Genomic DNA, 26929 nt, shown 5'->3' with positions numbered 1-26929 from the left:
GTTCTTAAGGGGTGCACTTTAGAAATCTGTGGGGTCATTTTTAGTTGTCACAATGACCAGGGCTTTACTGATATTTAGTATGCAGGAGCCATCATGCAGAGGGATTCTCAACAGGAATTGCTTCACATCACAAACATACATCCTGCTAGACATTAATGTAGGTGCAAAAAACTTGATTTTATGTATAAAACACAAAAGTTTTTGTGTACTAATATACTTAAAATTTCCAAGATCACAACAGAGTAAATCAGAAAAGATTATACTTGTTTTGTTTGAGATTTTACCAAGAGCTGTTCACTAATTTCAGAAAGTCACATGACTGACAGCAGTCAGTCATGGTACTTGAGTTGCCAAGACAACACAAGGCAGTTGTCACATGCAAGGCGATTCTGTGTTTAGGTGCAAGCATCTAACTGCTTCATTATGTCTTTTAGGTAGTTACGCTCAAGCATTTACACATTGAAATGTATTTATATTTTTCCTTTATCCATCATTTATATTAGATCATTATATTTTCTTTGAAATTGTGTGTATATGTATGTTATCTATGAATTTCACTTCAGGATCATAAAAGGGATGTTACCAAATATTAATTATGCCAAGGGTATTGGATCTGAAAGAGTTGAGAACCACCAGTCTCTGTCAAGAGGCTAGGCTGGCCCTGTGGTTTTATATCCTTTTTTTCCCCCTCATATGGCACCGAAAAGGTGGTGACATATCCTCATCTAACTGCTTAGTGACTTCTAAACAAAGCACATTCTCTGAACTAATCAAATAGGTTTGCAGTAGAATATCCCACTGGCTGTGGGTATGCAGACCACAGCCTTTGGCCTCAATAATGGGAGTTTTCCAGAAAACTGCACTGGACCTAGCCCCTGGACCATCTTGTCCTCAGTAGCTCTCCTCCCAATTGGTTTTAGAGGCTCACACTGTTCCCAGATGCAGAGTGTGCAGTCCCACACTCACTCTGACAGGAGGACAACCTCAGCACCCAAGGTCAAAACTCAAGTGAGATGCAAACTAACCAATATCTTGAGTGTCCACAACATACTGGGCACATTGAGGTTTGTTATATCATTTAAGCTTTACAATCACCTGAAAGCTAGTAACTATTATCCCAGAGTCACAAACCTGACAAGAGCTTGAGCCAGCATTTGAACCCAGGTCTGCATGGCTTCAAAACCCAGTATTCTTTCCACTATAACCCGTCACCTGCCTATCTAAGAAAATCTTGCAGTCATACCCCAGTTTAATCACTAGATTTTCTGTCTGTGGCTACTGGCCAAAGAGCTTCTGAACAAAGGATAACTTTATTCACTCAACACCCATCCCCCACCTTTGTTTTTTGAGACATAGCCTTAATCCAGTGTCAAACATACTTTCTTTTGAACTGCCTAACATCTTCCTTTTCCCCCAAAAAGATATACTCGAGTCTTTAAAAAGGCCTTTCATATTTGTACTTCCCCTAGAGATATCAAGCCACTTTTTTTTTTTTTTTTGGTGAGGAAGATCAGCCCTGTGCTAACATCTGCCAATCCTCTTTTTTTGCTGAGGAAGACTGGCCCTGGGCTAACATCTGTCTTCCTCTACTTTATATGGGATGCCGCCGCAGCATGGCTTGACAAGCGGTGCGTTGGTGCGCGCCCGGGATCCGAACCTGCGAACCCCAGGCCGCCACAGCGGAGTGCGTACACTTAACCGCTTGCGCCACCGGGCCGGCCCCTCAAGCCACTTCTTTAAGTGACAAAAGGTTAGTAGGTGTTAACCCTCAATTATTTAAGAAAAGAGGCTTTGGTATTCTGCAAGACTGAGGATGTCACAAGCTTTAGACCAGTGGTTCTCAAGCAGGGATGACTGTGTCCCCCAGGGGACATTTGGCAATGTCTGGAAACATTTTTGGCTGTCATAACCGGGAGAAGGGGATATGTGTGCTACTGTCATCTTGTGAGTACAAGTCAGGGATGCTGCTTAACATCCTACAATAGACAGGACGGCACCCACAAGTAATTATCTGGCCCAAGATGTCAATAGTGCCAAGGTTGGAAAATCCTGCTTCAGATCCCTAAAATACACTCTTCTTCCGGGGAAGAAACTGCCAAGCCCTCCAGCTGGGGGCAGAATCCTGCTACAAAGTAGTGGTGGGGCTCAGCTTGCCAGAGGCCTGACAGCTAGGTGCAACCCCTTCCCAGCAAGTGTTCTCTTTGAAAAGTGGGGCTCTGGCCCCGGCAAACCTGAAATTGGGGAATGGTTTCCCAGGTCACACAGACTTTAAAAATCTTTCTCATCAAAATTAAAAAAAAAAAAGTTTTCTGATTTACAAAGGAAATTACTCAGTGTTTGGGGAAAAAAAAGCAGGGCCGGCCCCATGGCGTATTGGTTAAAGTTCAGCATTCTCCACTTCAGCAGCCCGGGTTTGCGGGTTCGCATCCTGGGTGTGGACCTACACCACTCATCAGCCATGCTGTGGAGGCAACCCACATACAAAATAGAGGAAGACTGGCACAGACGTTAGCTCAGGGCTAATCTTCCTCAAGCAAAAAAAAGAGGAAGATTGGCAACAGGTGTTAGCTCAGGGTGAGTCTTCCTCGGCAAAAAAAAAAAAGCAAACATAACAGAAATTGCACAAAAAGTTAGAGCCTCCTATAATCCCACTACCCGGAGATGGTTGCTAAGAGTTTGGTGTGTGCTCCTCTAGGTTCTTCCTAGCTATTTACTATCTCTGTCAATACACAAAGGGGGAGGGTATACTAGTTTGCCACTTGCTTTTTCTCCCTCATAATATATCTTGCACATGTATCCTCGCCTAGCTGTATGGTATTCCACTGTACAGATGGCCATCTTATTCAATGAAGTTCTTACTGACAGATACGTGGGTTACTTCTAATGTTTTGCTATTACAAAGAACATGACACTGAATAACGTTTTACTTCTTTGTGCAGCCTTTCTGAGGCTTCTAAGTTCCGAGAAGGGTAAATGCTAAGTTCAAAGGGTATGTATATTAAAACATACCTGCATTGTAAATAAAAAGGGTCTTCATTATTTGCATATTCATTAGCCAAGTCCTTGTAGCTATCTGATTGTATAGAGAAGTGAGTCGTCACATGGAAACATTCACTAATGGACTTTTTTATAAAATTAGTCTCTCCTTGCTTCGTAAGTATCTGAGCCCAGAGTGTCTATCCTAGCCATTCTAGTCTAGACTTCTGTTAGTCTCTGATTACAGTGTAAGCATATGACAAATGACACAAATATAATGCAGATTAATTGTACTAATTGCAAATCTTGCAAAAGATGGTGGATTTGATGAACTTGATAGATAAGGCTAGAAAACTGCTCAAATCTCAAGCAAACCCACTGAAAAATGTGGATCTGGCAGACTCAGACCAGCTAACAATAAAGGGAAAGGTGATCACCAATGGATACTTATAAAAAAGAATGAAGCGAATATGAAAAGATGGAGGTCCTTAGGAAAACTGAGGAAGATTTCAAATATTTCTGCAAAAATTCCCCCTATGATCATGCAGCAAAAATCAAATGGGAAGGATATTGTAAGATACTAAATCACCGTTTCACTTGAAAAACATTTGATCCTTTCTTCGTTCATTATAAGAATATATTTGAAGTTATGAACATGCTTTTATAATTCTGTTCCGTTTTCATGATAAAAGTCCCAATCAGACTTCCTCTCTCCCCCAATCCCCATCTCATGCTATGAAGTTTTGGTCCCCATTTTAAGTGAATTCACTTTAGGTGAGCTTTTTCTGGTGTCCACTCTCTCCTTGAGCTAAACAGGCCTCCACTCTCAGAAGACGAGGAGGAGGGTTGTGCCACAGCACGCACGTCTGGTATGCGAAGGCAAAATATTTCCTACAATTGTCTGATCCTTACAGGGGCTGATGTGTATCACATGCGACAACTGGGTCCCTTTTCTTTTACCCCCTTAAGAAGTCACTGACGACAGGATGAAGAAAAGACCCTGTGCTTGGTTTGCTTTCTGTAACTGCCATCATTCCCAGCTGCCAGCCAGAGACCAGACAGCACGGGACAAAGACCCCAGCTGCACGCTCTCACTATCTTCATGATCCACCCCGGGACACCTGTCAGCATTCCGAGGCAGCTGAGAAAGGAAGCACACCAACACAGGCCCCGAAAACAGCCGTGAGACCCTGCGGCCCTTTAATCCTGGATGGAATTCAGTAGTTGTTAAGAATGCTGTCAAGGGCCATAAGACTAGAGTCATAAAACACATTTCCTTAAAAGTTTGTTAACAATGTACACACCCAACCTTCTCTCTGGCAATTTTAAAATAAAAATATACTTTCTACAGATAGTCTTAGAATGTCAAAGCCGAAAAGAATACAAACACCTATTTAAACAAACTTCATTTTACAGATGAGGAAATTGAAGTCCTAGGCCAGGGGTTGGCAAACCTTTTCTGTAAAGGGCCAGAGAGCAAACAGTTCAGACTTTGTAGGCCACATGGTCTCTGTCCCAACTATTTAACCTGTCACTGTATCACAATAGCAGCCATAGACAATATGTGGTTGTGTTTTGATAAAACTTTATTTATGGACACTGAAATTTGAATTTTACATTATTTTTCACGTGCTACAAAAATATTGTTCTTCTTTGATTTCAACCATTTAAAAATGTAAAAACCATTTTTAGCGGGCTACATAAAAACAGGTGGTAGACTGGCTTTGGCCCTCGGGCCAGTTTGCTGACCCCTGTCCTCGCCGCTCTGACATCTAGGTGTAGTCATACAGAGCCTGCCGTGTTACACCCTGTTTATTTGCTCTTTGCTTTAGCCATCCACATCAGAGACTCAGATCTGCTTCACCATAAATTAGTGGAGAACTAAGGAGCTCTACAAATGTTTTCTAAATTTTAGGAATAATAATATTAAGATCTTTCAGAAACATATGCCAGGCCACAGTTGAAAGAACATTGATATAATGCCACATTGCGCATTAAATAAAAACAATCAAGAGAAAAATACAATAAATTTGAGAAATCCACTAAATTTGAAAAATAGGCTTTATTTTAACCAGTGGTATTGTATGACATCCTATACGGCATAACTGATTACAGCCAAGTTCACGAGTACAAATAATATAGCAGTTCCCCTCATTCTTTCTTCTGTTTTCTGTTCAGAGAAATCAGGAGACGGGAGCGTGATGCTCAGAAACCAAGGAGCTCTTCCACAGGCTCTAGCTGAGTCCAGGCTTCCGCAGCATTCAGCCTCCTAACACGTACATGGTCACATGTGCAAAGACCTTTATGAAAAAATATTCAGAGCAGTATTTCTGTAGGATATCACACCAGCATTTACAACCAAACATGGCCGATACACTTCATCTTGCTGTGGATTGTGAGGATTTGAACTGCATATAAAGGAGACGCGGCCTTGAAGTTCATTTTCCTTTCAAGAAGGGGAACCCCAGGTGAGGTGTGACCACCACCAGTCTGCCTCTTCCTTCTTGCTCCAGTTAAGAGACCCAGGGTCCTACCCTGTCGCTCTGGAGTGCATGTGTCCCTGCACTGTGATGGAGAAATGGAAACACCTCGGCTCCAATACAAGATTTTGTCACATAGCCAACAGTGGAAGTAGCTTTACACTTTCTTATTTCACAGAAGGTTTAAATATATGGGCCCTTATGTAGCACAAGATGCCTGAAATTCAGAAAATTATGAAAACAACTCTTCTTCTCCACCCCTGAGGAAATTTCATCTTTATAAAGTTGAAAATACAAAATATTAAAATAATTTGCCCTTTCTCCCCATCAAAAGGAATCACATTCTCAAAGGATTCCTACATTATACAAAATTCTGAAACAAAATTTATTTCTCCCTAAATCAAGACCAAGGAGTCAATGTTAAGCTGCCAAGAAGACCCTTTTCCAAAGAAGGGTGGAAAAGACACCTTGTTACTTTTTTTTTAATAACCATATTTAGACCAAGATAGCAAAAGGAGTCTCTGGCCTCATGAGCTTTTATTTTTCACTTTGATTTTCAGCATTTCTTAGCATTGGTTATTAGGAGTGAAGAGAACAATTTGTTTTCCAAAGTCTGAGATATTCCTGGGAAAAGCCCTGATCTTTCCCATGACAGCTCCCCAAAAATAGTTTGTTGAAAACCAGATGGCAAGAATGAAAATGCTATACATCCATCTGTTCCATTTCTTCATAGTTTTCACATCAAAAGCACCTGGAGTATCAATTGCATTCAACACAAAATAGCACTGGGGGATGAAGAGAGGATGTCACCTGCCCAGAGCGTGAGCCAAGGCCACATGGGTTCTGAACTACCCAAGAAGTCTTCACTGGCAAACCTGCCTGGCACCAGGGCCTCCCAAAGAGAACAGGACAAGCAGCTGTGCATGCTCAAATAGCAAGACGTGCAAAACACATCGTCACTCTGCCAGGAATAAAGAGCACAGGAAGTACACTGACAGCAAGAACCGGCTCCTGACTACCGGGGCCAATACTCAAGAAACCTCCGCACCGAAGGTGGGGGTAAGCAGAGAAACGGCAACACCACCTGGGTGGGGAGGGAGAAGGAGAGAGCAGCACATATATGCATGCTCACACATGCACACACGGTGCCTCTGAAGGCTCCCTGGTTACTTCAGGTTCACAAGTGGCCGTCCGACAACCTGACTACTTGCCGGGCTCAGAACTTCATCTGCTGTACTCGCTTAACAATCTACACTTTCTTCTCTCCTTTTAAGGCACAAACATATTTACAGTTTCAGATACACCTGTTGAGTTCTGAGAATCATATTAAGCAAGTTTATCATAGACTAGCGCACAGAAGCCAGTTGGTCCTTTTTGGCTGTATGCATCGCTGAGGGACGGCTTCAGATCTGAAGCAGCCAGGTGTGAGTCTTCTCTCCGTGCCACTATGGGATGTGGTCAAGTCTACCTCCCACCACCAATGTGGGGCCACAGAAGAGGCCAAAATGGAAAAGCAAGACTGGGATCTGGCACGTTTAATATTTTTTACTTTGCATTTAACAAACCCTAACAAGATGGCAGCTCTGGCCTGCCTGAGCTGACTCTCACAAAGCAGAGGAAGCAGAGGCTGCCACGCAGCATCTGTAACTCCACAGAAAAGTCACTGTGATCATAGTTTGCTCGTATTCTGTTACCCTCCCACAAAGACACACATACACATGCACACATACTAACATGTGCGCATGCACACAATTTACACACACACACACACACACACACACACACAAACCCCTTCCACCATGGAGGAATCTTTGCAACAAGAGGCACTTGAACGATATTTGGAGAGTTCCCATGAAAAGGCCTTCCCCTCACAGTGAAGCGGGATCAACAACAGAAATCAGGTGCTCAGGATTCCATCTCTTCTTGGTCAAGGGGCGGTGGCACAAAGCTGATGACTTCATCATAGGTCAGGCCTAGAAATTGGGAAGAGAAAGCAGGACGTGAGAATTTAGACTCTCCTCTTCACTGGCAAGCACTCTAACTTCTAAGCTCAAGATCCCTCCTCCCTGCCCAGGTTTGACGGGCCACTTCAAATAACCGCCTCATTGCCGTGTGTGATACCCCAGCGGAACACGTGATTACACAGAGGTTCAAGGATACATGTAAAAGAACCATTTGTTCTTGTTTCTTTCATCACTCAGCCTCCTCCTCTTCAAAGCTCTCTGGAGAAGGTGCTCAAGAAGAACAGAGCGCTCCCACAAGCTACAATAGATAGTCCAGGCTTCTGGGATTTAACAGCAGTTCTGAAATTTGTGTTTTATGGAAAGAATCTGAGATTGGACATAGGAGACATGAGTTCCATTTCTGGCTGTGTCTCTAACTAGGTCTAAGATAACAGATAAGATATAAACTCTCTTTGCCCCAGTTCTATCAATTGTAAAGCTATAAAAACACTCTATCGGGGGCCGGCCCGGTGGCGCAAGTGGTTAAGTGCACGCGCTCCACTGCAGCGGCCCGGGGTTCACCGGTTCGGATCCCGGGCGTGCACCGATGCACCGCTTATCAGGCCATGCTGTGGTGGTGTCCCATATAAAGTGGAGGAAGATGGGCACGGATGTTAGCCCAGGGCCAGTCTTCCTCAGCAAAAAAAAAAAAAAAAAAAAAAAGAGGAGGACTGGCATTGGATGTTAGCTCAGGGCTGGTCCTCCTCACAAAAAAAAAAAAAAAAAACACTCTATCCCCTACTTATCTCAGAGAGATGTTGTAAATAAGGATTCTGAGAACCTCGAAGCTCTAGGCAGATGTGAGGGGCTGTGTGCAAAATCAGACCAGACATAAGCATCTCAAAGGTCCAGAGAGTGTCATCATCTACAACAGTTTCCACCAGAAGAACAAATTCATTCTGCATTAGAGATCCTAATTACAAGTTTTAACGAGTTGGTTACAACCATAAATTTTATTTTTCCTGCAGCTTTTGGCTAGTGGCTCACCTAGGAAAGATTTTTAAATCTAAGTTCTCAAGTTAGATGTTAATCCTACCCTTATGACTTACTTTTCCATTCATCTATAAGGAGGTCCCTGCTTTCAAAGGACTGATCGTAAGGATCAGCCACTGGTTCATCATCAGGATCATGGTACTGAGCAAAGTAGGCGTGTGCAAGGGCTTGGGCTGCTGTAATTCTCTTATCTGAGTCCAATACAAGCATCTTCTCCAGTAAGTCGACAGCTATCAGTACCAGAGATTGGAAGGAAAAAAGAAGAGTTTTTAACTTGTTACCAAAAAATAATGCCTTATTAAGCAAACACATAGTTTTGACCCTTCATACCTAAACAAAGAATTCTCCTCCAAAATGTCTGCTTTAGGATATATTATCTCTTTTCTCCTTTATATGTGTGTGTGTGTGTGTGTGTGTGTATAGATGGATGGATTTTGTATTTTTTAAGAATACATTACTAAAGAAGAATTTTTAAAAATAACAGAGATTCTGTTTGAAAAGCTTTTGTGGAATGTCAATGTCAAACTGCTACCACTGTAGTCAACCCGTGTCAAAACGAAAGCCTATGACTACAGTAATCTAAAGGAAGTAAGTAGGGCTAATTTTTTGTTTTGTGTTATTATCTCCCTTCACCGTTTATTTACTAACAGAAGGCAAATGAATATTCATCAAACGGATGTTTGAAGATGGTATTTGGTATCTGGATGAAAGAAAATTTTATTGTTAAAATTTTCCCCATGAAAAATTTGAATATACAAAACAACAGTACAATGAATACTCATATACCCACCATCCATATCCAACAATTAATATTTTATATTTCTTTATCTCTATATATGTATTTTTTGCTGAATCATTTTAAAATAAAATTATAGATATGTCACTTTACCCCTAAATATTTCAGCATAAAGACATCTTCCTATACAATCATAAAACTGTTATCATATCTGACAAATAATTCCCAAATATCATCTAAAATCCAGTTCATGTTAAAATTTCTCCAATTATCCCAAAGTTGTCTTTTACACCTAGTGTGTTCAAAGCAGGATCCAATTAAGGGCCATGTACTGCATTTGATTGGGTTTCTTTAGTCTCTCTTAATCTAGAACAATCCCACCTATCTCCAACCCGTTTTTTCCTACCTTTGACCTCAAAAGACCCTCCGGTTGTCCTGAGAATACCCACCAGTAGGGATTTGTCTGATTGCTTCTTTGTGCTATCATGTATCTATACTCTTGTTTTCCTTTATCCCTTTTATTTCCTGAAAACCATATTAGATCTAAAAATTTGGTAAGAATTGGGTTAAACATTTTTGGCAAGAATATTTCATAGGTGATATTGTGTACTCGATGGTGCATTAAGGCCATTTGTCTCACTATTAATGACGCTAAATTTGATCACAGGTTTAAGATGCTTAGTTTTTGCCCTAAACCAGCAATCTGTGGGATACTTTGGCACCATGTGAATATCAGTTCCTTTCACTTATGGCTTTTAGCATCCACTGATTTTCCTTTCCAGCAATTATTTCATTAGGGGTCACAAAATGGTGATTTTTCTAATTCTGTCTTTCAAATGAGGATATTTTGAGTTTCAGAATGGTGGCACTTGGGAGGATAAATACTGCCATGACAACAGTTATCACTTTGGTGCAACAAAGGCTTTTGAGGCTTTGCAAATTATTGATGGTTCCTTAAATGAGGAAAGGGGCAAGGATGCGTAGTGAAGTGGAGGACAGTTTCCTGAAGACATCTATTGCTGCATGCACTGGAGGCTGTGAAAGATCCCTGTCCTGCAGCCTGAATTCCAGAGTAATCCAAAGGAGAAATGTGGGTTTCAGAGGAATACAGAAACAAAGTGACTATTTATGTCAATTCAAGTTCATAAGTTTACACTTTATTTAAACACTGGGAGAATTGCCTAGATATCTTCTTCTCTTAGAAAAAGTAAACCTTATCAGCTGTTGTTTGGATCATATGATGAGTCTTTGCCACTTGTAGGGTAAAGAGTACGGTGTCCTTATAACCAATGCCTTGATGAAAAATAAGGTCAGGGGTAAGAAAAAGATTCCTCTAAGATTTTGACAGATATAAATACACACACTACATCAAAGGGCAACTAAAGTTTTAATTCATGTTGTGAGAATAATGGTGAAACATGAAGTCAGTGCCTGACAAAACAGAGCTGTCAATATTTACATTGTTGGTGTATTCCTGCTCAGTTACTATGCTGGGCACAGGTTCATGGTCAGTAACACTATGTTCTGTCTGCAAGAAGAGACTCTTTACATGACATCACTGTTTGGCAGTGGGCTGTGAGACATGTTTAAATTCTGAGAACTGCAGTGCTGAGCACCAGATGGCCCAAAGTCTCCATTCAACTCACTCGCAGTCTGTATTGCTAAGCGGTATTGAGTTCTTTTGAATGTTTAAATGTCACGATTCTAGAGAAGAGGGATACCTATCAGGATGGATGTGACCTAAATAAGCTACTGGAATACACACAAATCCCTGCTTCCCCAGAAAAATGCATTAACAAATCTCTTTGAGTTGGCTAACAGGAAGTCAAACAGTGAGCACTGCCATGTCTAAAACATGAACTGATATGATGAAAAAAATTCAGAGCAGAATGACAGACATCATCAATGACATACCACATAACTTCCCAACATCCTAGAATACTCACGACTCAGAGAGCTTCTCACAGACCCTTGAACTAGATAACACCGCTCAAACAAATCATACAAAGCCAATGCGAGCATTCCAGGGCAGAGGCAAACCTAAACCAACCCCAGTAGAATTCTCTATACCCCTGATGAGTTTGTGGTTTCATTCTTGGATGTGAGGGTGACCCTGCTGAGATCTGACATACTCTCCATCTCCAAGGCTGACACGGACTCATCCATAACTGCCCAATACTTCAAAGAGCGTGAACACCTCACTATTGTAAGAATTATCACAGCAACACTGAAACCACTCGCAACAATCACTGTGGTACTTGAAGTACTTGAAAAGGTAGAACCACTTAGCCTTCACTCCAGCTTCTGAAGAGGTCGTCATGGCCATTAGCCCTCAAAAGGATAAAACTAAACCTGAAGCACAGCTGCTGGGACCCTTAAGCAGAGGGATGACCCACACAGAGATTTTAAAATACACCACTATAATACAGTCTTCAGAAAAGTGAGAAGGTTGATTATACCATTATTATAGCATTGCTCCCCTCCCAGTCACAGGGAGGTGCTGGTCTGATTTTTCTATGTCCACTATTAAACAGCACTGTTCACTGCGCTCTCCCAGACCCAGGGAATTAGAGCCTCAGGCAATGCCACTTTTGGGGGCCAAGTGAAGCACACATCAGCTCCCACTTTAAGGAATAAAGCACCTCCTCTTTTAGCCAAGGGAGTGCATATCCTGCAGCTTTGACTGTCACATCCCTTTGCCAAGGATCCTGGAAGTGATGGTGGCAGGAAGGAATATGGAGCCATTCCTTAAAGTCTGAGGTGGCAAATTAGCTTGACAAAGAAGAGAGAATGGTTAAGTCTCTGAGGGGCAGAAGAAGAAGAGGGGAAGGGAAAAGGCCACGAGGATGATGGGACCTGTAGCTCTGGAAGCTACAGGGAGAGTAGGGTGCACTGCAGGGAGCCCATGGGCGCATCCTCTCAACACCCATCTTGCTTTAGTTGTTTTCCCCTCAGCTTGGAACACCATAAAACGACAGCAGTTGTGAACGAGTCACAGGCTTCCCTCTGTGTGCCTCTTTCTCCCTGTGTCCCTCAATCTTTTCTCCAAACATTCCCATTACTTTCTCTCCTTTCTTCACTGTACCAGCCCGTCTCCTTCACCAAATTCTGTGATCATATAAATATATAGGCATGGCATGTGATAAAAAAAAAAACGACCTCACGATACAAATACAGATAATAAATGGCATATTTACCACCTTCCAAGATTTAATTAATGGTACCCTATTGAGTCAAAAGGGAAAACTTTTCTTCAAATCCCTAATTTATGTCATAACCAATTCAATATCCATGAGATGAGGACATGGTCGACTTACCCAAGGGATTGGCACCAATAAATACATTTGCAAAGTTCATCTTCGGCATCTGGGTCAAAGACTGAATGTAGTTTCTTGCCTGTAAAAATAAAGGGTTTTCAAAATGGCTCTGTTCAATAATGTTACTGCTCTCAAAGAGTCTTCGTCCTGTCAAGGAACAAGTGTTAACTGACAAAGTCTGCGAGCTCCAATGTTTATGACTGTTTTTGATATTCATTAAAGACTTCTCTCTCACTGCCATCCTAACTTCCTTATTTATGATCATCACCTCTATTTATTCCTGCTATCTCTCACAGTTATATTTCAAGTGAACGAGAAGGCTAACCAATTAAGTCCCCTTTGTAGCTTTTTGATGATAGGATCAGAAGTTTAAAAAACAAGGCCAAGATATCTAAGAAGTATCCCTTTCTGAGACAGCCTTCCTGAAAAGCTAAAATTGGCATAGGGATTGGTTTTCCTAAAGAAAGTCTAGGACCAGTAGTCTTTTGATGGTGCTGATCTCAGTAGGTGCTTAGTACCTCAAAAGGATATGAATATTAAACCTTGTTAACTAAGTAATCTTGGTAACAGGAAAGTAAACATAAGCTTAGTATATTATTCTAAGAGGCGCGAACACATTTTAAAACTACTAAACCAACTTAATAAGAGCCATAGAGAATAGTGGATTATACGTTATACGGCCTAAGCAGAAATCTTTCCTATCACTTATAAGCTACATCTTCTTGGGCAAGTCTCAACTAACATATCAATTACCTCATCTGAAAAATATTAGTATTAGTATAAGATATTAGTATTTGGCTTTCCTATATTATATGGTTAGTGTGATACTCAAGTGAGATAAAACTCACAAAAGAGCTTCAAACTAAATTCCGATACAAATGACATTTATATTACCAATATAGTTGTTATAAGTTTGGTCCCCGGGGTGGGACAGGCTTGGTTTGGATCCTGACTTTATCACTTTGGGCAAGTTACTTATTCTCTTTAAGTCTTGAGTTCCTCGTCTGTAAAACGGGATTAATAACAGTGTCTACCTCATAGAGCTGGAGTGAAGATTAGAGATAAAAAACCAGTACTTCCTTAGCACAGTTCTTGGTTCAGAGTGAGAACTCAATAAACATTAACTGCTATCACTTTAGAAAGGAAAGTCTGCTCTCATTTCCTAAGGATGTTTCAACTGCTCCATTTTTTCTGAACTTCATTCTAAGGAACTTAAGGTGCCAAATACTTTCAAGGACTGATAGCTCTAATCAAGGCAAAAACAAAAACTGGTCTTGAGAATACTTAACATAAATACAAATGTAACTCATAAATGTGTGTTTCAGATATTAAGTATTACACTGTCCTTCCCTGTCTCAAAAAATAAAACCCACTCAGTCCATCTGAGTAGTGGAGATAAAACTCCCTTGAATCTTTCTTAACCACTGCCTTACAATTCCTGTTTTAATACAGCTCAACAGTGAAGGTATGTATGTATATTTATGTGTACACATACATACACACACAAGGTTAGAAAAAGTCCCGGTTGCTAGGGCAACTTCACCTTAGTTGCATGTGGAGCGAGCAGGAGAGGCCCACTTTGAAAAGCAGTTGAGCATCTTTCTGATTTGAAAAGAAAGTTCTAGGAATTGAATATCCACATGGCTGTAATCCCTTCCTACTTGAGCATGTAGATAAAAGGATGAAGGGAAAACAGAGGTAAAAGAGACCTGTCTCATGCAGAGAACACTTATCCTTCTAATAAGATAAATAAAAAGATGAGCTGAAGGTAGCTGAAGCAGGAACTAAGCCGCTGGGAAGGGCCTCTGTGATGCCAACCTGGTTCCCAAAAAGATTAAGGGCACCTTGGCAAGAAGTGCCCCAATCATCTCTGATGATAAAACTAGAGTTAGACTAAGTAGTTAAGAATTGGTAAAGAAGGCGCCTAACCCTATGTAAGTGTACATATTTATTGTATATTATTCGTGTATCTTCTTTTAAATATAGTACTTATTAGTGTTAAATATTTAATAGGTTTTTTTTTTAATAAAGAATCCTCTTTTGGGCACTAAAAAAAACTGATAAATAGGAGAGCATGCTAATGGTCTTCAGTCAACTACACCTCCAGCTGAAAGTCATCAGATGGTAGCCTATCCTAACTGCAGGCATAGAACCTAGGAAAACACATACAGCCTCTTAAGCACTAAATTCATAAAACTCAAACATAAAAGTAACATCCTTTTCTATGTACAAGCCTATACATTATATTCTCAATCCACAGGATTGGATGACATTTTATCCCAAATGTCAACATCTTGCAATAGCACAGAGGCAGTCATTGCCTTAGTAGCCCTCAAGACACATGCAAGCATCCAGTGACATTAAAAACTGTGTTGGTTATACAGTGACAATAAAATTAGAATGTGGCCTTCTGAATTAATATCCCTGTACAGTCTATTTGTTCTCACCTCATGGCTTGGCATCCTGTTAATGAGATAAGCAGGGGGGGTCCCCGTCAGACGCATAATCTGCTGAAGCTGGTTAATATCTTAGATGCCTAGTCAAGGGCATTGTTAAACATACGGTGCAAAAAATAACTTTCAACTCAAGTTTTTAAAAAGGCCAAAAAGCCACCCCAAAACAGAAAACCTACTCCCTACCCATCCCACCCACCCCAGGCCAGAGCCCAAGGCTGCATGTGAAAGTACACTTCTGTGAATGGCATGAGAGTTGTTAGGCATGTAGCCAGTGACTGGCCATGCAGGTAAGAAAAATGAATTTTCTTTGGTTCTAGCGTCATCTTTAACGTTAAATACTCTAGGCTCCCTGGAAAGAGACTGCCCCTTGATCCAGGATGCCAGCCAGAGAACTGTTTTCAAGCACTGATGGCCAAGCACTGTTTGTCTATGGGGTAGATGGAGACGATTCAGAAAAGCATGGCTTGACTTTGGACAAAATAAAATATCCATACAATGAAGAGGTTAAATTTTTGTAGCAGAGGTTCTGGTGATTCTCCAAGGCAGTACTCCTCCAAATGTAGGAGTGGGTGTGTGGGTTGATAAACAATGCCAAGTTTCAAAGACATTAGTAGTGGTACATTTAAAATACATGCCACAAACACACAATGGTAAGTGAAGAAAGGGGAGATGGGGGGGGGAGTTAGAAGCTAATGGCAGAAACAAAACAGAAGTCACAGGCTGCTGACACTATTACAGCATGCCATAGTGATTTACCCCACAAGTCTCTTTAACAGGTGAACAGACTGACTTATCAAACAGCTGGGAGGAAGGCTGCGAAAACACTCTGCAATTTTCTGACAAGGGCAGAACTATGAGGTCTTCCATATGTACAAGCACATATGTACGTTGTATTTCAAACTTCTTTTAGCTATCCCATCAATTTTACCACAATTTTCTCTCCTCCAAAATATCATGAGAACTATCAGTTTATCATGTGTTCCTATTAAAGAAGTGATGGGATTTTTAAAACCCTCAACACAATTCAATAAAAACCATCTTATATTCCCTTTCTTGTTACCTATTAATTCCCTCCTTCAGTTGTAGCATCATCTTCAATAAGCACCCTGATCAAGTGATTTCACTTCTTTGTGGCTTCCCTCAATAATGTTTCCACTGCAGTTCATCCTCTGAACTCAAATTCCCTACTGGTCAGATTACTACAAATACATGGTTGAGGCCGGCCCTCAGGAAAGCTGAGGCCATGTGCTCCACCCTGCCTTTCATGCTCCCTAAGCCCAAAGACAGAGGACAGCAAATCCACAGTGCGGCAGAAAGTTCCCTTTACATTCTCACAACAAAGTCTAGATTTACCTTTAAACAAATTACATAACAAACAGTACTTTACACGTCAAGAGAAATAACAAAAGTATTACGTAGAATGTAAAACTAAGTAAACTAGCAATAGTAGAGTACCAGTTGGGTTTTAAAATGTTAAAATCCTGCCACCTCTCTCTTCTTTCCTGTGAACAATACTTGGCCTGTACATTTCCTGTTTTTGCCTCCTTTAGTCAAATAGGTTATTATATCCCCTTCTTGTCAGGAGGTTAGGAAGAATATATTTCTAGAGAAAAATGTGTGAGTCAGTGAAAGGCCTTTTGTCTTCTTAATATGATTTTTTGTTCTTTCACTGATTACTGTAGGTACCAGGTCACCAACCAAAAAAACTCTCTCTCCTTAGCCATCCCTCATGGTCCCGTTTATCCCCTTTCTCATGGCACATCATAATTTGTTCTCCATTATTGCATTCTGGGCCTGTCCATTATTGCATTCTCCTACTCAGAATGTCCTACTCTTTACTGACTGAATTTGTACATAAATGACGGCATCACTATTTCACTACTTTTCAGGAGTAACGAAAATAGCTATTGGCTTTCTCTGTTGACTACAATCCTTCACTAATGAAGTTTTCTTTTAATTTTTAAAATCTTTAAACAATTTTACTCATCTTGCTTTGTGGTTTACACATCATGTGTTACGCACATCATGTGCTTTTAAGATAAACTGGTACTTGGGCAGTATCGCTAACATCAAATTAATCTTGTCTACCCTTTTGAATGTTTAAACCACTTTTATCCACTTGCCATAACTATGCAGGAAAAAAAAAGATCTTTCTTATTCCTATACTCAATACAATATTATTTGAGTAAGTTCTGTATTCTGGTTCTCAATTTCATTATGCCCACCTCCATACTAGAGCTGTTGAAATGTATGATGTGCCCTATTTCACATAAGATAAAGACATCTCAGGCCGGCCCCGTGGCTTAGTGGTTAAGTGCGTGCGCTCTGCTGCTGGCGGCCCGGGTTCAGATCCCAGGTGCGCACCGACACACCACTTCTCCGGCCATGCTGAGGCCGCGTCCCACATACAGCAACTAGAAGGATGTGCAGCTATGACATACAACTATCTCCTGGGGCTTTGGGGGAAAAATAAATAAATAAAATTAAAAAAAAAAGAAGAACATTAAAAAAAAAAGACATCTCATTATTAAGTTGGGCACTTGGTAATTGCTTCTTTCTTAAACATAGATGAGGGATTAATGATAGGTAGATACTATTTTGCCCATATTTTTTCTTTTTGAAATTCTTGTGACTAACAGCACATATCTATAGGGCAGACAGTTGGGGGTGGGAGAGGGTACTGAGAAAGAACTGCTAGTAGTCATCCCCAGACAGGGAACATATTTGCTATTTCAGTCTCATTGGCACTACTCATTAATAAACTGAGCTTCTGGGGACCAGCCCCATGGTGTAGCGGTTAACTGCGCGTGCTCCGCTGCTGGCCGCCCGGGCTCGGATCCCGGGCGCGCACCGATGCACCGCTTGTCAGGCCATGCTGTGGTGGTATCCCATATAAAATGGAGGAAGATAGGCACAGATGTTAGCCCAGGGCCAGTCTTCCTCAGCAAAAAGAGGAGGATTGGCATGGATGTTAGCTCAGGGCTGATCTTCCTCACAAAAAAATAAATAAAAATAAACTGAGCTTCTTCCCAACCCCAGTCCCCTGACCCCCTGTCCTCTCTATTACCAATCTTTCTAAGCAAATGCATTTAAAACAAACAAGCACTATCCTCTCTAAGCATCATCTCCTATCTTCTTTGATTCACTCCAATCTAGCTTCTGCATTTCATAAAACAAAAGAAAACACTCCTTCAGGTTGACATTGTGGTCATAACTCCAACAATGACTTTCAAAATAGTGTGCAAGCACATGGGATTAAAGTTTAGATCACGTTATCAGAACATCTGGGATCTATGTTCATCTCTGCCAAGTGACTCAGTGCATGACTCAGGCAAGCCACAGCCTTTCTGTGCATTTGCTTTCTCATCTTAAATAAGTAAATAAAACAAAGTAAAATAGGGCCAGCATACTCTCTTACAGAGTATGGAAATTCATAAATACACTGGGCTTTGTGGTCCTTTTAAGGAACGTACCAGAAACATACCAGATGACGGTATTCTTTGTTTTGGCAGGGAGATGATGAACAGTTCAAACTCACCTGTCCAGCTGCCCCAAGCTACCCAGCAGTCTCCCCCATTGGGCAAAAGGAGCCCTTCAGTCAGAACGCTGGGCGGAGACTCCAGGAAGACAACCGGAACTCGGCTCCACAGCTCTTTCTCCCTTTAATCCACTGCCTGGCAGCAGACAGAGGGGAAAAGGGAGAAAGTCTGGGCTTTCATGACTTCTCTCACGTCTCTGGCCCAAGAAAATAACCAGCAGCAGGAAATCATAGCCAAAGTAAGCCAGAGTCACATTCCCATGGCTTCTCTCTAAATCCCTGCTTAGAGGCAGGAAAGCATTAACTCCAAAGCTTCTTCTCAGTTTACTCAATTTGCAATTACAAAGGCAGGCTGTGGAAGGAAGCATTTACAACCCTGGTCCTGTGGATCTGAGGTATCAGGAGTGGGGATGTTGCCTCTGATGGTCCAGAGACTGGGTAGGGAGGGACCCCTGTTGGGGATAGACACCTTACACAGGATGTGTGAGCCGTCTATTCTAAAACAATAAGAAGTAACTTCTGGAAAAGGGCAACAGCGTGCAGACAACGCACATTTTATTCTTTTAGTGATGAGGCTAAACTAATATATGGTGAAGCTTATGCTTTGAGAATAAACACTAACCAAAAAGTAAAAAGACCTCTTAAGTACATGTGAAACTTCTGAGAAAGATGAAGTCAGGGCTTGAGAATGGAGACAAATTTTCTGTTAATCTCTTGGAAGGAATTAGAATCTCAAATCTCACTTACTGGGATACTACTGCCCAATATAAGCTCCCACGATCTAAGTATCCAGATAGAGAGAGAACAAAACACACTCATGCATGTGAGCGGGCAAGTGTGCACACGCACACACGCTTACAACACCTCATTCTGGGAGTCAGCACACAAAGGGCACACGGGCTTAGAGACACATCCAGGTCAAAGTACAGATTGATGGAAGGCAAGAGGCAGAGGGTCCCAACAGGGCAGATAATTACAATTAAAGCATCAACTCACAGACTCTGAGGAGATTTTCTTCAAAAGCTCAGCCCCTGGGGTTCCAACGAGTCTTAAAATGAGCTTCAACTGATCAATATCTAATGGTGGACTATAAAGGAAAATGTTGGGACAAAATAAAAATGAAAAACAAACAATAACAAACAAAACAAAACAAAAACAAACAAAATATACCCCAACAACAAAAATAAAAAACCCCAAACCAAGCCAAAATGGTGAATTCATCTAGGTCAAGGCTTCTGCAGGACGGTCACTTCAAGTAGAACATGCTCCTCCTGTACAAAGATTCAAAATGCTACCACACACATGTCCAATTTATATTCATTTTGTGCATCTGTCAACATTACCTATCAGTAACGTGAAGCGATTTTTAGCTGGGGGCTTAGCTGCCAAAGACAGCAGGTGAGAACACAAAAGCTTCACTCAGCCCATATGCTCAGTCCACACCCACCTCCTCACCTTCCACTAAGGTATCAGCAGCCAGTCAAGCAAAGAGCACTGGTAAGCAAAGTGCTACAGATAAGCACAAAGCAGCAGGGCACAGGAGCCAGGGAGGTACAAGCCTACCTGTGAATATTCCCCCAAGGCCTGACCTGACCTAAGGAGCTCGTAACATGACAAGGGCCTGCGACCATCCCAGAGCCTAACCACTTGAGCACACCCTCTAGGAAACCTCTTCCTCTACACTGGCCATAGAAGGCAAAGAAGAACCGTGAGTGACAGTCGGCCAGCAGAGGGCCCCACTCCCCCACTGCACCTGCGTGTTCTTCAGGAGTGCCGTCATCAAGCAGGACTTACGAGGTTTCAACCTTATCAACGCATTAACAAACCTCACACAAACCAAAGGCCGTAAATAATAGGCTACAACGTCCAAACCTTTATGCTGGTAGCCAACTATTCCATGTATACTCAGAATGTGCATGTACTGACCAGAAGACAAAAACTTTCTGTTTGTTCTCACTGCATTTAACCTTGCTTAAAAAGGAAAAGGAGGGAGGAAAAAATCTTATAAAATAGCTTTTAATGTTCTCTATGAAAATTTGAATAGTTTACCCGTGTCTATATTGACATTCAGAGGGAAAAGGAGGAGAAGATGACTATATTCTGATCCCTGTCAAAAATCCTGTCAGGTTTTTTACATGATTAGATCCTTCTCAACTTCAGGTCTCAGCTTAAACTTCACCTCCTCAGCGAGGCCTCCCCCGACACTCTATATAAAGAAGCCCCCCTTCCCTGTTATTCTCCATCTCGGCATAAACTTGAAAACATCACAGTGCTTATCACAATCTATAATTACTTTGTTTGTGTATTGTCTGTCACCTCTACTAATCTGTAGCTCTGTGAGGGCAGGGGCCACTCTGCCTGTTCACCACTTACCCCCAGCGCTCAGCCTAACATCTGGCACAGGATGGGCTCTCGATATATTCAAGGAGAAAATAGAGCAGGATGGAAGAAAACATTTTTGCTTATGATTATACATATAAAGGCAATACAGTGCAACTTAAAAATAATGGCCTCTGCAACCACAGTTGCCTAAGTTACAGGAATTACTTATGCAATAATATGACTGGCATATTGCCCTGTTCTTTTTTTTTTCCCCCAGATATAAAATTGGCTTAAGTGGTAGAAAATTCTAGACTGGAGTCAGCAAACCCCAGACTGCTGCCTGTTTTGAAAATAAAGTTTTATTGGAACACAGCCCTGCCCATTCACTTATGTAATGTCTATAACTGCATTCATCCTACCCAACAGAAATGAGTAGTTACAACAGAAATCATCACATGGTCACAGAACTCTAAAATATTTACTATCTGGCCCTTTAAGAAAACATTTGCTGAACCCCATCCTAGACCCAAACAATTTGTGTTCTATAGAAAACAAGGATAACTCAAAAACAAGTCCTCTCACAAAAGTGATTTCTGAATTAAAAATAGTAGTGAATTTTGTCAGCTGCAAACGGCAAAAACGAATTTGTTCTGGAGATTAAAATTTCAATACTGATTCTTAGTTCAAGGTGTTGACAAGAAAAATTATTTAAGGCATACATTAATAGGGACAGAGAGGGGAGAGGAGACGGATACTGTCTTGCTCTAAAATAATCAAATTAACTGTATTACAATAGAATTTAGTAGAGGATCCTCTTTGCTCATTTAAAATGATTCAGTTTATAAAAACTTCATTCCCTCACTTTCTCAGGAACAAATTTAACTGGGTAGCTATCTCACAAGATAAAATATATCACATATGAGAAAAAACTAGACCACTTCAACTCAAACAGGTAGTTTTAAAATATATGCATCAAAACTAATCTCTAGAAATAATGCTGTTGAGATTGGCACTCTTGTTTAAGAGACTTCTGACTACTGAAAACAAGAGTAGGGTTTATATCCCCTCTGAGGAAGACAGAAGACTCTGCGCTGTGAGTTTCTCAACTGCCCTAACTTCACCCCAACATACCTGAAGAGTACACCACTCCCACTAGTCACAGCGGCTCCCCACAACTATGAGCTGGGGACCCGATGTCTTTCTCTTGCTTCTGCCAATATGAAACAATCACAGGCCTGCAGAATAAAGCCCCAGTTCCTCAGCCTCACATTCATGGCCCTCCCTGATTTGGCATCAAGCTCCTTTTCTGACTATGCCTCAAACTATTATTCCTTAATGCACTCGATGCTTCAACTTACACCAAATATTCCAATGCACTTCTAAGTTTCCAACTTCTTATTTATTCGAGTCATAAACAGGAATATCCTCCACTCTCCCCTCCTACCAAGCCTTTTCTCTTCTTTTTTACTCTTCAAAGACCTGCTCAAATAAGAACTCTGCCATGAGGTCTACATGGGTATCTTAGTTTTGAATTAATCTCTGCTTCTTCTCAATACTTATGTATACCTCTATTATAGTACTTTAGCACTCTGTCTTATTTTATAGTCAGAGAGTAGACATTTGTTCAAATAACTCCTGTAACTTACTTTTCACTAAGTACGATCATTCTGGTTTTGGGGACAGGTACCATCTTACCCCAGCAGCTTCCACAGAGTAGCTTGATAAATATTGGTTGACTTGATAAGACTTGCTGTAATATGCTTTTCAACTCAGCTCAACCCCCCTGCCTTGCCCTCACAATCTAGAATGACCATACTCTATGGAAAGTCTATATACAAAAAAGTAGTCAAGAAAAGGTGCTTCACTTAATATCAGGCATAACAAAGTTCTCAAACACTCCATCTGAAGTGCTTACACCATAAAGAGCCTACAGATATAGTGCCATGAGCATGTAAGGGCTATGGACAAAGAGAGGTGGTACAGCATGACAGCCAACACTTAAGAGATTAGTAAACACACAATGCAAAATAAAAATCTACTTAGTAGCTAAAAGCACTTTCATGAAGGAAGTCAAAGCATGCAAACCTCAGAAGAAATCACCATAGGTTCTCCAAGAGCTGGCAAATCCATTGAAACACAGGTCAGTCTTCCAATAGTACCAGCTACTGTAAGGCCACTACAATTTGTCCAGGCAGTTAAGACCAGAAGGAGCTTCAAGTAGCTATATAAGCAGAGCAAAGCAAAATTTACCACATTATGACAATTAGTTATTTCCACAACAAGCCATCCTTCATAATAGGTTTAACATTTTTTCAGATAGAAGAAATTTTATTAGGTAAAAATGTGTTTTAACTGTAATGATCACAATGTCAAAATTCAAATCATAAATCTCCTGATCCTTTCTAAAACAACTACTTAGGCCTAAGATTACTCTTTAGACCAGGTTCTCTGTAACAAAAGTAAAAGGTAGAATGAATACCTGAGGGAAAAAACCTCCTAAGGGTAATGGGGTCATTAGAGGGAAGGTAAAAGAGGGATATTCTAGCCATTTCTAAGTGTCCTAGGCAACTCCCAGGACACCTCTGCAGGCCAGAGAGTTGAAGATGAATAAAAGGACCAGTTGCAGGACCTACCTGCAACTACTGCTGCGTGTGAGCGGCAGTTTTCAATGAAAAAACTCCATACGCGGCAAAGCCGGAACATTGATCTTTGGAGGGCAGGAAATCCTCCTCGTGACAGACAGGATGGACTAGAATGAGACTTAGCCTACCTCCTTCTCTTCTTGGTCATCAAAATAGTCATTTTCACTGCCATACAGAGAAAACTTCTTCAGGTACTCTAGGTTTGTGGACAAACCTGAGAATTCTAGCCTTTTCTAGGACAACATATTCTCAAGATATATTCCCAAGTTAGAAAAGGCAAATGACAATCCAATAAAATATTTTCCTTCTTCAACATTAGGACACTAGCTTTTCGTGTCTAAAGTGAAAACGCTTTTTAAAAATGAGAGAGAAATATTCGAAACCAATGACTGAAAGTGAGGGGTGGATATGACAGGAAGGGGTACACTAGAGGTTTTAGCTCTACTGGCAATGTTTTATCTCATAATCTGGGTCCTATGAATACAGGTGTTCACTATATTATTCTTTGTCTTTTTGTAGGTCTGAAGTATTTCATAAAATGTTTGAAAAAAATCAGAAGAAGAAATGAATAAAGTAGAATTAAGGAACAAATTTGATACACTAAGAAAATCCATATGGAGTAGGGCAGCAGCTGATGGCAAGAGGATTATAACAACAGCCCCACTATCTTCTAGTTAATATTTTAACAGTACCATTTCTATTAAAATGAAAGAAGGAAAAAAAAGTTTTACACATGAAGGAAATTCATTTGATTACCTAGGAAAGGAAAACAACAGCGAGGCAACACTGTGACCTCTGGAAGAGAAAAAAGTATTTTACATGTAACAGGGCTACGAAACGCATTTTCTCTCTTCCTTAGGCTGTTAAGCGTTAGTAATAACATCTTTTAATAAGCTCATTCTTTTCAAAACCAATGGTATTTGAAATAAGTTAGCACTATACCTGAAGAGACATTCTGTATGCTCTCTCTGCTACCAGCTGTGTCCACTTGCTGTACCTGGTCAACTAAACTTATAAGGCAGGACTACTTCTTCCAAAAAATAACAATACTATTTTTGAGCTAGATGGAAGGGTTCTGCAAAGTCATGAACGAGAATAATTTCTAACCTAACAATATATAATTAGCTTCAAGACAAAAATGAGCATTTCTTATATCTTTAGAGGAATTCCAGGGGTTATTAACAACCAGTACCAAAACAATCTCTCAAGAAGGAGACTAATCACAAAAAATGAGAGAAAGGTAAAACAGGAGGAAGACTCGCAGAGATCTAAAACTGCCCACGCCAATACAACACCAGGAATCTCATGTGATTAATTAAATTTAAATGTAATATAAACAAAATAAAATTTGAAATTCAGTTAAAAACACTCATAAAACTATAAATAGAAGAGTACTTCCGTGACATGATAAAAAACATTTACGAAAAACACACAGCTAAACTCCTACTCAGTGGTGAAAGACTGAAAGCCTTCCCTCTTAGATAAGAACACGACAAGGATGCTCACTTTCACTGCTGCTATTCAACATTGTACTGGAAGTTCTAGCCAGAGTAATTGGAAAGGAAGAAGTAAAAGTAGCTTTATTCGCAGATGACATGATCTTATATATAGAAAATACCAAAGAATCCACAAGAATGCTACTAGAGCTAATAAACAAATTGAGCAAAGTTGCAGGGTTCAAGATCAACAAACAAAAATCAGTTATGTTTCAGGGCCAGCCCGACGCTGCAGTAGTTAAGTGTATGCACTCTGCTTTGGCGGCCCAGGGTTCACAGGTTCGGATCCCGGGAGAGCACCGACGAACCGCTTGTCAAGCCATGCTGTGGCAGCATCCCATATAAAGTAGAGGAAAGTGGGCATGCGTGTTAGCCCAGGGCCAATCTTCCTCAGAAAAAAAAAAAAAAAGAGGAGGATTGGCATCAGATGTTAGCTCAGGGCAGATCTTCCTCACACAAAAAAAATATATATGTATATCAATTATGTTTCTACACATCAACAATGAACAAACCAAAAACGAAATTAAGAAAGCAATTCCATTTACAACAGCATCTAAAAGAATAAAATACCTAGGAATAAATTCAATCAAAGAGGTGAAAGACTTGTCCACTGAAAAATGTTGCTGAAAGAAATTAAAGAAGACCTTAATAAATGGAAAGACATCTCATATTCATGGATTGGAAGATTTAATATTGTTAAGATGTCAATATTATACAAAAGTGACCTAAAAATTCAATATAATCTCTATCAAAATTCCAACAGCCCTTTTTGCAGAAATGGAATAGCCCATCCTTAAATTCATATGGAATTACAATGGAGCCCAAAGAGCCAAAAAATAACTTGAAAATGAGAACAAAGTTGAGGGATTCACATTTCAAAACTTACTATAAAGCTACCGTAATCAAAACAGTGTGGTACTGCTATAAGGATAGAGATATTGACCAATGGAATAGAATTGGTCTTTGACAGGTATGTCAAGCCCATTCAATGGGGAAAGGATAGTCTCTTCAACAAATGGGGCTGGGATAACTGGATTTCCACATGCAAAAGAATAAAGTTGGACCCCTAACCTCACCTCATATACAAAAATTAACTCAAAATCAATCAAAGACCTAAGTATAAGAGAGAAACCCATAAAATTCTTAGTAGAAAACATAGTAAATCTTCATGATCTTGAATTTGGTAATACATTCTTAGATATGACACCAAAAGCATGAGCAACAAAAGAAAAAATAGATAAATTGGAACTTCATCAAAATTAAAACTTGGGTGCATCAAAGGACATTATCAATAAAGTGAATAGACAGCCCACGTAATGGGAGAAAAGATTTACATATCATATATCTGATGAAGGTTTAATATCCAGAATATATAATGAACTCCTAATACTCAAAAAAAAAAAAAAAAAAAAAAAAGACAACCCAATTCTAAGATAGATAAAGGACTCGAACAGATATTTCTCCAAAGAAGATATACAAATGGGGCCAGCCCGGTGGCGGAAGCGATTGGGTGCGCGCGCTCCGCTTTGGCAGCCCGGGGTTCGCAGGTTCAGATCCCCGGTGCGCACTGATGCACTGCTTGTCAGGCCATGCTGTGGTGGCGTCCCATATAAAGTGGAGGAAGATGGGCACGGATGTTAGCTCAAGGCCAACCTTCCTCAAGAAAAAAGGGGAGGATTGGCATTGGATGTTAGCTCAGGGCTAGTCCTCCTCACACAAAAAAAAGATATACAAATGTCCAGCAAACACAGAAAAGGATACTCAACATTATTAGTCATTAGGAAAATGCAAATCAAAACCACAAAGCGATATGACTTCAAACTTATGAGGATGGCTATGATAAAAAAAAAAGAAACAAAGAAAAGAATAAGTATTGGTGAAGATGTGGAGAAATTGCTCATACATCACTGGTGGGCATGTAAAATGATGCAGCTGCTGGGGAAAACAGTTTGGTGGCTCCTCAAAAAGCT

The 26929-nt window shown here is 40.5% G+C and overlaps 1 protein-coding gene across 2 annotated transcripts in view; it reads right to left on the bottom strand.

The window, feature by feature from the left end:
- Positions 1–4544: 4544 nt before the first annotated feature.
- Positions 4545–26929, bottom strand: part of MAPK14 (mitogen-activated protein kinase 14) — a 69646-nt gene continuing 47261 nt past the window's right edge. Inside the window, exons 9-12 of one of the 2 annotated variants that reach the window (XM_004424214.3) lie at positions 19496–19575; positions 12506–12584; positions 8509–8682; positions 4545–7429 (exon numbers count right to left, since the gene is read on the bottom strand). In XM_004424214.3, coding sequence (XP_004424271.1) covers positions 7362–7429; positions 8509–8682; positions 12506–12584; positions 19496–19575 — 401 coding nt within the window. In that variant the 3' untranslated portion in view covers positions 4545–7361. Of the gene's footprint in view, positions 7430–8508; positions 8683–12505; positions 12585–14952; positions 15033–19495; positions 19576–26929 lie in introns of both variants that reach the window. The other variant, XM_004424215.3, reaches the window with a different exon arrangement.

Source organism: Ceratotherium simum, chromosome 13, assembly GCF_057802395.1.
Source record: "Ceratotherium simum simum isolate JZ-2026a chromosome 13, ASM5780239v1, whole genome shotgun sequence".
NCBI lineage: Eukaryota > Metazoa > Chordata > Mammalia > Perissodactyla > Rhinocerotidae > Ceratotherium > Ceratotherium simum.
This window is presented reverse-complemented; position numbering and strand designations above follow the sequence as displayed.